Below are 13,753 nucleotides of genomic sequence, written 5' to 3'. Positions count from 1 at the left end.
CCCACCCCCGGCCCTCACAGACAGGGGTGTCCGTCCAGGGCTGTCTGCCTTGTGGGGGGGTGGGGGGGGGCGGCGACCAGCCCTCTGGTGGGCTGGGTGACCTCGGGGAATGCCGTTCATCCGATAGCCACTGACCCTCTCTGCTTTTAAACAGAGGTGGCGGAACCAGCAACACAGACTGTCACAGGAGGAATTGGGGTGCACGCGGACAACCCACACTCTGAGCAGCCTGAAGTAGCATTTCCTCTGTAGCGGCAGCCTCTAGCCCACCTTGACCCCAGTGTCTCTTTCTCAGTTGAATGAATGAATGATGAATGAAAGAATGAGCCATTGGCTGATCAGGCCCGATATACCAGGATGGGGGAATCCAGCCTGCAGTGGCCGGGGAAGCCCACTGGAGCCTGTGCTGCCTGGAAGGGGTGTGGGAGGGAGGTATGGAGAACAGAGCCCACTGTGAGAGAAGGCGAGACAGGTGGACCTGTGTGGACGGGAGACAGCTGGGATGTTTATTGACCACCCACTATGGGCCAGGTCCTATGCTAAGGGCTGGGGACTTGCTGGGGAACTGGGCACCCTGGATCCTCATTCATGCCACCATCAGACAGTGGCAGGTGGTAATAGGTGTCATGAATTCCTGGGGAAAGCTTCTCTGGGCCACAGAGGACAGCCTCAAGGTGTGTGCTGAGGAGGAGGCAGCCAGGTGTGCCCGGGGTTTGCATTTTCCCGAGCCCTTTCCGTGGCAGCCCTCTGCCCATGGGACACAGCCGTGGGTTGGCCCCTCGTGATCCTCCCTCCATTCTGACATCTGCGTGTGCCCTGCTGCTGACAGGGAAGGCTCGCGCCAGATGGATGTCATAAACAGGAAATTCCCCTCGAACCTCTCTACGCTCATCTGGGCGCTGCACAGAGCCATCTGGCTGCACACGCTGGTGAAGTTGCTCCTGCTAATTACGCCACACGCAGCTTGTTCCTTGGAGAGACTCATGTCCTCCTCATTTCCTGCCATCTCCCCTGCCTCTGCTTCCCCACGGAGCCTCTGGAATGTGGCGAGAGGGCCGTGGGGAGAGGGAACAGACGGTGGGAGGCCCTGGAAGCCCCAGGCACCGGAGCTTGGACAGGGTCATGGGGAAGAGTCACTATGTGCCAGGGCTGGGCCAGATTCCCAAGATACCAGGGCACATGAGACCAACGGGGGTGGTGAAAAGCCAGCATGGTGAGGGCAGAATGTGCACACTGCTGTGGGACCCCTGGGCCAGACCTGCCAGCCTTGGGCACTGAGGCAGCCTTCCTGGAGGAGGCAGCATTTCAGTGTTCAGAGAGGAGCAGGTGTTATTTAGGGAATGGGAAGTGGAGGCGTGTCCCAAGTGGAAAGAGCAGTGGCCAGGGCCACCCTGCAGGGGTGCAGATGCAGAGGTGGAGGGGGCTAGGGTCTGCTAGAACAGACCGGGGAACAGTGAGCAGTCACAGAGAGGTTGAGAGCAGGGCAGTGATATGGCCAGTTTGGCATTTAGAGCAAACACAGACTCTGCCGGGCAGGCAGGTCTTGTCCACTGCAAAATGGATCTCCCCTCCTCTGTTGCTTCCTTTGTGATGTAGCAAGCTGCAAACTCTCAAACTCTTTCTAGGAAATGACGTGGGGGCTGGTCATGACAAAGACAAAACCTAATTTTATTGCTGGGAATTGATTCTACTTTTAGAGGTTTTCCCCCACCTCCCCCACATCCTGTTAAGGGATTGGTGGGGAGGGCAGGGAGCGGGTCTGTGGTCCTAGCAGTTCTCAGAGGACCCAGAGAGCAGCCTCTGAGATGCTGGGGTCTGGATCCGCCTTTGCAAACATGAAGAAGTTAGGGTTCAGAGGTGTGAACGGCCCTGCCTGAGGCTATAGTGTATCTGCAGCATAATTGGACCGTGGGACCAGAACCCCCATTCCCAGCCAGGCCTCCTCCCCTGACCCAGGCTGTCCCTGTTGGCCAGCCCAGGTGGTGCAGAGAAGTCTCGACAGGGAGAAGGTCCCGGCCTGTGTGTGATTGATGGGATAAGTTTCAGCCCAAACTGATTTGGCCCTTGTTTGGTGGATGTTGACACGTAAACATTATTTAACTTAAAAAAAAAAAAAGCTATATATGAGAAAAGCCATATATAGGTGGTGTGAGGGAACCCTGCAGGGGAAATATTTAAACATTTATATGTGGCCGGGACAATGCTTGTCCGGCTGCTGTTTTCCCTCTATTTCCTCCACACTTTTTTTTTTTTTTTTTTTTTTGAGACAGAGTCTCTGTCATCCTGGGTAGAGTGTTGGGGCATCATAGCTCACAGCGATCTCCAACTCCTATGCTCAAGCAATTTTCCTGCCTCAGCCTTCCGAGCAGCTGGGACTACAGGACCACCACACCCAGCTCGTTTTTTCTATTTTTAGTAGAGACTGGTCTTGATCTTGTTCAGGCTGGTCTCCAATTCATGAGCTCAAGCAATCCACTGGCCTCGGCCTCCTAGAGTGCTGGGATTACAGGTGTGAGCCACTGCACTGGCCTCCTCTATACTTAAAGACAGAGTAACCTGCTTAGAGGCTGGAGGGCGAGAACCCAGATAGTGGCAGGGGTTCATATCCTGCTGATAGCAGGGCACTTACTGTGCCCAGGCACTGCAGGCTTTGTGTGTGTGATGTCACTTCATACTTGCCATCTCCTGTGATTGCTGATGGGGAGACTGACGCTTAGGGAGATGGAGTCCTTGGTCTAAGGCCTGCTTGTGAGAGTCACAATGAGGGTTTTCCCTGGAGCCACTGGTCATCAAAGCCCCGCTCCCATCTGCTCAGCCACACTGCTTCTTGGGGAAGGGATACTTGTTCATGTCCCCAGCCAGTGTTCCCAGGCGGTGGTCACTTGGCCACCTGTATCAGCCACCTGGGGCCTTGGTAAAGCCCTACTTCCTGCCCCATTCCTACCCATTACTGAATCAGAGTCGCTGGTGGGGCCTGGGAATCTGCATGTTTCACATACGGCCAGGGAGTTCTGAGGAGAAGCCCTGCCCTGCATGGCGTGAGGCCTGTGACAACTGAGAGCGTTTGCGTCTGTGGCCCCGGAGGGCTGCTGCCGTGTACACGAGACATAGGAGAGCATTGTGCAGAGAGCTCTGCTGGTGAAGGAAAGAGAGAAAACATGAGAGAGAGGAGGCAGGACAAAGAAAGGTCTGGATGTTTAAGTGTCCATTCAAAAGGGAGCAAACTAATACATGGTGATTTGATCATACAAAGGAATATTATACAACAGTGAAAATGAATGGAGCTGACCTACACGCCCATGTATGATGCTGTTTACGTGGATGTTTTAAACATGCAAAACAGTGCTGGGGCCTGTTTATGCGTGTGCTGTTATCACCATGGAAACAGCTGACCTTTGTTGAGTGCCTTCTGCTCCAGATGTTATGCTGTGGATTAGATCATTCAGCTCTTTTGATAGCCATATGAGCCCTACTGTTGGCAGTTTCCCAAAATGAGACAACTGAGACACAGGAGGGCTGAGTGACCTGGACAGCCTCACACAGCACATGGCTGAAGAGTTTGGCTGTGGGCAGTCTAGCCCAGCACCTGGGCTTTAGACCCCACCAGCCAGTGTATCATCCCCAGCATCAGAGAACTTGTCCAAGTGCCACTGGATGCTGGGGACAGACTGCTGGAGAGGGTTGTTGGATGGGGGGTTATTGCCGTATTTTATAGATGGGGTTACAGAGGCACACCAGGGCAAAGTCAGAAGCCCCAGGGGGCACAGAGTGAACCCCTGATGATCCACATGCCCAGCTCTTTGCAGCATCTCAGGTGGTCCTTGCAGCCACCCTGAGAGGTCAGGGGTACAGGGGTCCGCAAGGATTACACAAGGGGCTCTGTGACCTTTGTTTAGCAGAGGAGGATGTTGAGGTTCAGCAAAGAGGGTGCGGCTGGGATTGGAGCCCAGGCCCGTTGGGTATAGAGCCCAGCTGGTCACCTCTCGAGGGTGCTCCCACCCCTGCACTGGCTACTTGCTTTTGAGGCCAGCCAAGGCCAGTGGCCACAGCTGCCCTTGCTGTTTTATGGGGTCAGAGGCTGTGTGGAGCCAACACATATGGGCCAGTGACATCGTGTCTGCAGGGGTCCCTTGGGGTCCAGCCCAGCTACAGAAGCCTGGCTGGGGGTCCTGGATCCCTGGGGGATAGGGGTCAGGTGACTTCAGCAAGGTGGGCCAGATTGGGGCAGGCAACAATGCTTTTACTGCTGCCTCCTGAGGCCCCCGACACCACTCCAGGCAATGGTACCAGCAAGCACTGTGCTTAGCTGCAGAGGCCCCCAGGGCTGGCAGCTCCCCCCACCTTGGAGCAGGCATGTGTGGTAGAGGAGGGGGTGATCTGCAGCAGGCTCTGCCGGACCCCGTGGAGGGGTCTGTTGATACCCCAAATAGAGACCTTCTGAGTCCTCCCATTGTGCAGGTGAAAAAATGGGGGCTCTAAGAGGTGAAGCAGTTCTCTGGGGTGACACAGCTGAAGACCCCTAGCTGGTGGGCTCCTAGTCCAGTGCTCCTTATCTCTCATACCAGTGGACACTGGCTGGCCCTGGCTTGGTGGTTCAGGGCAGTGGAGTTGGAGGAGCGGGCAGGGGTTGTTGCCACAGTCCTGAAAGGCTTCCTAGGGGAGGTGGCTGGTTGGTATTGAAGCCTTTCCATGGGGGTGGGATCAGCGGGGTCTCATCAGTGCCCCTTCCTTACTCCTGCAGGCATGGACTCCTCCCCTCTGGCTCCCTACGTTTGGCCCAGGCCCAGGTGGGTGACAGTGGCCACTACGAGTGCACAGCCAGTAACCCTGCAGGGTCTACCTCCCGTGGCTATGTCCTCAGGGTGCAAGGTAGGGCAAGCCCCTGCCTTGGTCTCTTCCTCCATCCCCGCTCCCCAAACCCTCCCATGCCCAGGACATCGCAGTCCTATCACCTCTCCCTCTGTAGGACCTTGGCACCTGCTCACCTACCTGTCCTCAGGTCGGGTCTCCTTCTTAGCCCCTTTCTCCCCATACTCCTTGGTTGTGGCCCAGGATGCAGGGCAGACCCCAGGGGGACCTAGGTTTGGGAGGCCCTGGGGGTTGGGAGGAGGGTCTGACAGCGTCTCTGCCTGGTGCCTGCCCCAGGAGCCCAGGGCTTATCGGTGTTAAGAAGCTCGAGGGGGTCACTCAGAACCCCTCTCCTGCTGGGAACTACCAAGGCCCCCAGGGAACCCCTTCTGGGTCCCAGCTCCTTCTTAACCCATTCAACTATGCACTTTATATACCTGTGGGGGCACCAGCCACGCTCCTAACCCATGTCTTTTGGTGGAGTCCTGAGCACCCCACTGTGGGGCTGGTCCCAGTCCAGGCTGGGGGTCCTGGGGTGGGCATTCACCTGGGTATCCAGGTCCTCTTCAGGGAGTCAGTCAGTGTAAGTCACGTACCAGAAAAGCAGGGAATTTGGCCTCTTAAAGAACCTAGGAGTCATCCAGACCAGGATACACTGTGGCCCCAGGGCCAGATGTGGCCACCTCCTGTTATCACTGGAACCATAAGCAAAAAATCGTTTCTACTTTTTAAAATAATAGAACCAAAAAACCCCACACAGATAATGTTTTGTGATATTTTATTTTTATTTTTATTTGAACCAAGAGTCTTACTCTATTGCTCCAGGCTAGAGCGCCGTGGAGTCCTATTTCACAACAACCTCAAACTCCTGGTCTCAAATGATCCTCTTGCCTCAGCCCCCAGAGAAGCTGGGACTACCGGCACCCACTAGTGGCTAGTTTTTCTATTTTTAGTAGAGATAGTTTGTGTGTGTGTGTGTGTATATATGTTTTTTTTGTTTTTTTTTTTAGTATAGAGATGGGGTCTCATTCTTGCTCAGGCTGGTCTTGAACTCCTGAGCTCAAGCAATCCACCTGCCTCAGCCTTCCAGAGTGCTAGGATTACAGGCATGAGCCACCATGCCCAAGCTATTTTGTGATATTTTAATTTCAAATGCAGTATCCATAAATACAGGTTTTACTGGAACATAGCACACACCATCCATCTGTGTTATCTGTGGGTGCTTTTATGTGTTGAAGGCTGAGGTAAGAGGTTGAGATAGGTCATCTGGCCCATATAGCCTAAAATGTTCATCTACTGACCCTTTATGGAGTAGTTTGCAGACCACCGATGTATGCTAACACCCCATTTACTAATGGACAGGCTGGGGGGACCCCAAAGATTTGCCTGGGTTTGCAGGGGGATGGAAAGAGAGAAAAGGAGGCAAGGTAAGGCACAGAGCCTCAGAATCGGCAGAGCTGGGTTTGAATCTTGACCCTGCTCCACTGGCTGTGTGACCTTCAGTCAGTTTCTTGGCCTCTCTGAGCATTGCTTTCCTGCTTTGTGAAGCAGAGGCCACAGTATACCCATCCCAGAGTTGTCAGAAGGTATTGAGGACATTGAGTGCCCAGAACAGGGTAAGCTGTTATTGTTCTTAGCAGTTGTGTGTGAGGGCACATGTGGGCAGGGTATGTGTGCCTTTGTGCTCCTGGCAGGGAGCCCTCCTGGGCAGCGATACCCTGGGCTGAGGGGCTGGTCTCTGACGGGGCCAAGTGACTGCAGAAGGTCTTATCTCTGGCTCCTTCTCAGAGGCTGGGGGGTGGGGTGTATGCCTCTGCTTCCCTGAGGACAGGACTCTCATTCTGGTGTCCCATGCAGCACCAAAGCCGGGTGGTCCCTGGACTCCAAGAATTCCCCTGTGCTCACCTGGTCCGGGCCCTCAGGAAGCTGCTGAGATTCCTGGTTGCTCAGAACCAGGGTTGGTGCTGGCTTTAGCTCCTAGCAGCTGAGAGAGGGGCAACTCTGGCCAAATCATAGAACTTTCTGAGCCTCAGTTGCCTTATCTGCGAAATGGGTAGGAACGGCATCACCTGCTCTGTAGGGGGACTGAATGAGATGGAGGGTGAAACAGGGACTTGAAATCGCTAAAGTGAGAAAAACGGGGACCACCGTCCTTCCCACAGCCAAGGGAAGGGAAAGCTCAAGGCAGGAATCATGTCCAGCTAGAGAGACACTGGCTGCAATCCCTCAGGCACCATTGTGGGCCAGGGCACTGAGTTGCCTCTTACTTCATCTTGGGAGGAGGGCTTTGCAACAAGGGGAAACAGAGGCTGTGGGTGGCACAGGGTCTAGCACCTATGAGGAGCTGAGCTGGGATGCACGTGCTGCCTTAGTTTCCCCACGTGTGCTGAGCTGGATGAATCCCGGGTTGGCTGCCCTGGCAGGCAGCAGGAGTGAGTCTCTCATGAGGGTTGTGTGTTCAGGTGGATGGCCAGACTGTTCACTCAGGGTCCATGCAGGGTGTCTTCATGTCTTTTCCTGCCAGCCTCAGGTTGCACCATGATAATTTTGCTGATGACATCTGAGATGTGATCTGGTCTGGGCTCTGGGACCCTCACCTGGCTCCCACTTGACACCCCCCCCACCCCGGCCCCATCAGTGCCTCCTCAGGTGCAGCCGGGCCCTCGAGTCCTGAAGGCGCTGGTAGGAGAAGCTCTGGATCTGAACTGCGTGGCCGAGGGCTACCCTGAGCCCCAGCTGAGCTGGTCCAAGGACGGGCGGGCCCTGCGGGGTAGGGGGCCTGAGGGCTCTGTCCACTTTGCGGCCATCAGAACTTCTGACTCTGGGAGATACCGCTGTGAGGCCTCCAATAGCGCCGGGATGGACTCCTGGGAGGTGGAGCTCAGGGTGCTGGGTGAGTCTCTCCAAACCCAGAAGCCTCCTCTTCCCACCAACCCCAGTCACTGCCTGGACTTCCGAAGTGCTCATCTCTGTCCCAGGTTCTGTGCCCATCCCCTTCTTTCCCAGGACAAAGAGACAGCCTGGCCTTCTCTGGGAGGACCTCCTGGCCTCCGCAATCGTGGGGCTGCCTTGTATCCAAGGGCCCTGTCAGCCCTTGGGTCAGTAGACCAATAGGTCCTCAGAGCCACCAGCAGGTGTTCCCTGAACTCCTTCCCCTCTGCCTATGACCTTGGGACTTGCCTGGGTGGATAGAGGCACGTGGGCCAGTCATCAGAGTAGGCTCTGGGCCTGGGGCCAGCTGGATACCCATGGGCCAGTCATCTACACTCTGACCCCTAGAGTTTGCACCTGTGAAATGGGGGAGTCCATGAGAGAATGTAGGAAGCACCTGGAAAGTTCTGGATCAGTGGTGTTAGCATTGTGCTGTTACTTAGAAAGCTGTTGCTGGAAGGGGGCGGGGTGGGAGCGGGGGCAGGACCATGCTTGGCCCCTGTTTTGAGAGTACAAACTGGTTTCCCTGACCCTGCAGGCCACGGCCCCGGTGGCTGTCTCATGGGGACCACCCTGTGGAGGACAAGCCAGCATCTCTGGCCCTGGGTCCCGGGGTGGAAGCTACCAAGCTTCAGGCCCAGGGGTGTAAACATGACATTGTTGCCTCTCACCAGAGCCACCCCACTGGGGGGCTGACGAGACCAGCGGCCTGCTGGAGCGAGTGGCCGGAGAGAATGCCAGCCTGCCATGCCCTGCCAGAGGTGAGGCTGGCTTGGGTGGGCCTGGGCAGGTGAGGGGTGGGCATGTTCCGGCAGCCAAGAGGGGCATACGGTGGGTGCACCCATGGGTTACGGACGGTTAGGGTTTCTCACTCCTTGCTGGCACCAAACTGGACATTTCATCCTATCTAGGACCATGTAGGGTGGCAGTTATCACTGGGGCCATCCAGCTGTGACCTGAGATCATACAGCCAGGGCATGACTTGTGTGGGGTCTAGTCCAACCTAGTCCTGCCTGTGCCCACTCCAGCAGCTGGGGTATGACAGCTGAGGCTGAAGTGGCCCAAGGTCCTTGTGGATTGGGGGTTGGTGGTCTCTGCCTCTCCCCCAAACCCCAGACTTTCTCATAGAGGATAGATTTGTGTGGTCCTGGGCAAACCTAGTTTTCTGGAGCCCTCTTTGGGGCAGCAGCTCAGTGTGGGGCCTCAGCTGTCCGGCACTGGACCCTGCCGCAGCCCTTCCTGGGTGTGTAGCCTATTTCTTCACGTGTATAGGAGGTCCTAGAAGCCCCACTGCACAGGGCTGCCGTGGGGACTCAGTGGTGTTGTGAATTTGAGGTTCTGGGACCTCACCTGGCACATCCTAGAGGCTCAGGGCCATGCACCCTGAAGACCCACCTTCCGTGAACTTCACAGCTCATGGCAGATCCACCCTGCCTGTGTGTGTCTTTAGGCTTTGGGCTCTTCCATGACTGGTGAGCGTGTTGCTCCTTGGGGATATGCTGTCTCCCCTGCGTGGGGTCAGTGCTTTCCAGGGGTGCTGTCTGGGTTGCTTGGTAGCAAGTGGCAGGTTATAAAAGATCCTGGCGGGAGCTATAGTGCTGGTGGTCTTAGCGGTTCCTCCTCCAGCCGTGGGGCGCTAGAGAAGTCCCTGGAACAGGATTGGGGTAGGGGGAGGCAGGCGAGGGCAGGATAGGCTCTGGGAGCCCCTCAGCTTCCCTGTGCAGACCTGCCCTCCTGGAAAGGTCCAGGTCCTGGGCCTGTGACCATGGTGCCACCTTGTGTCCGTCCCTAGAAACAGCAGTCCCTCTGTGCTCTCAGGAGGTAGGAGGTGGGGACACCCACCCCCCACCCCCACCCCCCGCCGCCAAGTCAGGACCTCCTGCCTTCTCCCTGCCCTGCAGCACCCCCATCCCTGGGCAGTCAGACTGAGCCACCTCGGCTTGACTCCCCGCCACGAGTCTCCTGCCTATTGGGTGACAGGTTGGGACCTTGGGCTCAGAGGGCTAAAGGGACAGCACCAAATTCAGTGCCCACACCTGAGTGGGGGCCCTGGGACCTGTGGTGACACTATCTGCTGCTTCCTCGTGGGTAGGACACCTACTTGCTCGTGACTCTGGACTTTCCTCTGTGAAGTAGGGAGGGGAGCAAAGTAAGTGACATTCAATGACATCTCATGTCCCCCACCCCCCGAATCTTCCTGTCCAGAGCTTCAGGGTGGTCCTGCAATTACAGCTCTTTACAGGTCAGGGTTTTTGCATTAAAGAAAGTTTCAGAGTTGAAAACCCATCACCCCTCCACACCAGTCGCCGTGGAGGGCGGGTCCCCAGGGTGGTGGGAAGGATGATGGCTCTTGGGGGAAACTGAGGGTAGGAGGGTATGTGTGATGTGTCATGCATGTGTGTGGTGTGTGTGTGAAGTGTGTCCCCACAGTGGGGGTGACAGTTCCCAGAAGGGGACAGCAGGCACAGAAAGATCAGGTAACTGGCCCACAGGCACAGCTTCCTCGTCTTCCTCCTCCACAGCCAGCAGAGTCTTCAGTCCTGGCCCCTGGCCTCCATGCCCACGGCCCCTTCTGCCCTGTAGCTGAGGGGGTGAAAGATCAGGGATCGGGGTGTGTGTCTGTGGCAACCAGCTACCAAGGCAAATGGCGGCTTCAGGACAGGGGTTATCAGGACATTGGTGTTAGTGGTGACAGTCCTGCTGACCAGTAGAGGCTAAGGACAGTGGGTGTGATGGAAGTGTGAGGGTGCTGACGTGCCAGTTTGGGGGGTAGCAGCCTCCCTCTAGCCCAGTACGGCAGAGGCTGTGTCCAGGTGAGGGTAAGGACGACTGTGTCCTAGGGTTGCCCAGTGTGCCACCACAGAGCAGGGTGCACAGCTGGAGCTATTGCTGTGACCTCTGCCTCGTGGTGTATATGCACCTGGGGTCTGGGCCTTTCAATCAAGACCCATGTGAGGACCCCCTCTGCCCAGGCCCTGTTCTTGGGCTGGTGACAGTGATGGTCCACTCAGAGCCCAGCTGTTTATTGCACACCTGCTGTATGCTGGGCCGTGTGGACAGAGGTTAGACAGTCCAACGTGAGGAGCGTCGGAGGATGCAATGGGGGTGTGGCCAGCAAAGTGATGGGTCTGTGCTTGTGGCATCGTGAAGGGAGGGTCAGGCTGGGCAGAGCTGGTGCCTCCCACGGTGTATGCGCTGACCTCACCACACCACACCACGAGGTGTGCCGGGTTCTGCCGGTTCTTCATTGATTTAGCACCTCCTGTGTGCTAGGCACTGTGCCAACATTTGAGGGTACAGCAGGGAAGAAAATAAAGACCCTGGGGAGGGGGACAACAGACGGTAGAAGTCGAAACAATTAATGTGTTAGAAAGCTGGGGTGAAGCACAGAGGGGAAATGCAGGGCAGGGGCTGGGGGTGTGGTGGGGGTGCAGTCTACATGAGGGGACTGGGTGGCGCCTTACTGACAAGGGAACCATATAACGGGCCTGTGCCCCAGTCCCTGGGGGAGAGTGCACATGCAGCCTGGGTGGTGGCGGGTGTGGGCAGCAGCTTTGAGGGAAATGCTCCTCCTAGTATGGAGGTGGTGTCTGGACCCACCTGCCGAGGGTCTGACACTCCCGGAGGATGGTGCTGATGACACTGTTCCCTGTCAGGGACACCTGCACCACAGGTGACGTGGCGGAAGGGCCCATCCTCAGAGCCCCTGGGGGGCCGGCCGGGCGTGGCAGTGCTGGACGAAGGGTCTCTATTCCTGGCCTCCGTGTCGCCCATGGACAGTGGAGACTATGAGTGCCAGGCCACCAATGAGGCAGGCTCTGCATCCAGGAGAGCCAAGTTGGTGGTCCACGGTAGGCAGGGACCCCAGAGCTGGAGGTGGGGACCTGGGGATCAGCTTGTGCCCTCCTCCCATGTCCCTGGCTGGTAGAAGCCCATAGTGATGCCAGGGTCTGATGTGCAACTAGGCACCCCGGTATGGCAGCACCAGCTCCCTAGGGCCTGAGAGCTCCCTGCAAAGGATGATCAGGTCCCTACCCCCAGGCACTGTCCAGGGGAAAGGCTTGCGGGGGTTGGGAGAGGGGCAGGTGGCACTGGGAGTCACCCATGGAGAGAGCAAGGGGGAAGCCCCTGGATGCCACATGTGGCTTTTAAATGGCCTGGCAGGTGAGGTCATGTTAAAATGAGCACCAGCTCTGGTCACCACCCAGCTCCTTGGACCTCAGTTCCCATGATCTTGATGCCAGGGGTGGCTGGATCTCCACTCACTGCTCCCTCTGGCCTATTCTGCTCAGATTTCCAAGGCCAGTGGCAGAGAGAGCCCTAGAGCCCACCTTTAGGGTAAACTGACCTGAGGGTCTTGTCCACATCACCAGAGCAGTGTACCTCACCCCATACTCAGGGTGCTGTGAGCCAGGAGCCCCCCAACATGGCGAGAGCACTGCCACCAACTGTCCCTGCAGGTGGGATGCACACCAGACGCCGGGGTCCCTGTTTATGGCTCCATGTGAAAACAAGCCTAGACCCCACCTTCAGAGATTCTGACTTGGGGGAACCCTCCCAGGTGGCTGTGACACCGGGCAGGGTATAAACCCACATGCACCCAAGGGCTCTAGCACCTTTCACAGCTGAGTGTCAGAGAGTGTGGCTCCCAGGCCTGGTGTGCCAGTGTGCCAGGACAAGGCTGCTGTGGCCACCTGCAGGCCTACAGGGCCCCTGTGGCTAGCTCAGCAGTCAGACACACCTCCCGAGATTCCAGTGATGAGCAGAATGGCAGTTCCAAGGCTCTAGGGAAGGGGTGGCAATTGAGGCTACCTATCCAGGCCACCAAGAAGAGCCTGGATGGGAATCAGGGGCTATGACTCCAAGAAAAGGGGAGACAGCTTCTTGCTCTCTCTACCCCCAGTGCCCCCCAGCATCCGGGAGGATGGGCACAAGGCCAGTGTGTCAGGCATGGCTGGGCAGTCCCTGACACTGGAGTGTGACGCAAATGGCTCTCCATCCCCAGAGATCATGTGGCTGAAAGATGGGCAGCTGGTGGGTTTCTCCCTGGGGTAGATGGGCTGCAGGTGGGATTTGGATCGGAGATAGTGGATGGTTGTTCCTGCATGCGCCAAGGTGTGGTGGGGAGATGTGATGGGTGTCTGGGGGGATGCACCAGGGCTCAGGCAAGTCAGAGACTGGTCCTGTGGGGAAGCCTGAGGGCTGCATGGTGGAGGGAGCACATCACTGCTCTGGTCACCACCCAGCTCCTTGGGCTTCAGTTCCCACAATCCTGATGCCAGGGGTGGCTGGATCTCCACTCACTGCTCCCTCGGGCCTCTTCTGCCCAGATTTCCGAGGCCAGCAGCCACCACCTGCTGGATGGGGCCCGCTCCTTGCACTTCCCCAGGATCCAGCAGGGTGATTCTGGCCTCTACTCCTGCCGGGTGGAGAACCAGGCTGGGACCGCCCAGAGGGACTTCAATCTCCTTGTGCTCAGTGAGTGAGGCCTGAGCCCCTGCAGCTCCCAGGCGTGTCTGGCCCCACAGCCCTACTCATGTAGGCAGAGAGGAGGGCCACCTGGCCAGGGCTGGGAGGGAAGGGTGAGCTGGGCAGGGGTTCTGCACATGCAAAGGCCCTGTGGTTGGTGGGGTGCATAGGTATGAGCACTTTCCCACCCCTTCCCACTCCCAGTCCCACCATCTGTGCTTGGAGCCGGGGCCACCCAGCAGGTTCTGAGCCTGGCTGGTGCTGATGTGGAGCTGCGGTGTCAGACATTGGGGGTCCCCACACCCCAGGTGGAGTGGACCAAGAACGGGCAGTGAGTAGCCCCCCCCGGCAGATGGTGTGGGGATGGTACCTGGGCTGGGTCAGCTGGATGGGGCTTTGGGGGAGGTTGAACACTTTCAAGGAGGCTGATGGGGGTGGCTTATGCCACCTGGGCCCGGACTGAGGACAGCACAGGTGCCTCCTGCCCAGCAAGTGATCACCCACG

The 13,753-nt window shown here is 57.3% G+C and overlaps 1 protein-coding gene across 1 annotated transcript in view; it reads left to right on the top strand.

Moving 5' to 3' along the window:
* The window catches only part of HMCN2 (hemicentin 2), a 141,032-nt gene that overhangs the window by 58,387 nt on the left and 68,892 nt on the right, over nt 1-13,753 (top strand). The window contains exons 23-29 of the mRNA XM_053559715.1: nt 4,742-4,869; nt 7,487-7,741; nt 8,454-8,540; nt 11,436-11,630; nt 12,683-12,813; nt 13,110-13,257; nt 13,453-13,579. Coding sequence (XP_053415690.1) covers nt 4,742-4,869; nt 7,487-7,741; nt 8,454-8,540; nt 11,436-11,630; nt 12,683-12,813; nt 13,110-13,257; nt 13,453-13,579 — 1,071 coding nt within the window. The remainder of the gene's footprint in view (nt 1-4,741; nt 4,870-7,486; nt 7,742-8,453; nt 8,541-11,435; nt 11,631-12,682; nt 12,814-13,109; nt 13,258-13,452; nt 13,580-13,753) is intronic.

Source organism: Nycticebus coucang, chromosome 2 (assembly GCF_027406575.1).
Source record: "Nycticebus coucang isolate mNycCou1 chromosome 2, mNycCou1.pri, whole genome shotgun sequence".
Taxonomy (NCBI): Eukaryota; Metazoa; Chordata; class Mammalia; order Primates; family Lorisidae; genus Nycticebus; species Nycticebus coucang.
This window is presented reverse-complemented; position numbering and strand designations above follow the sequence as displayed.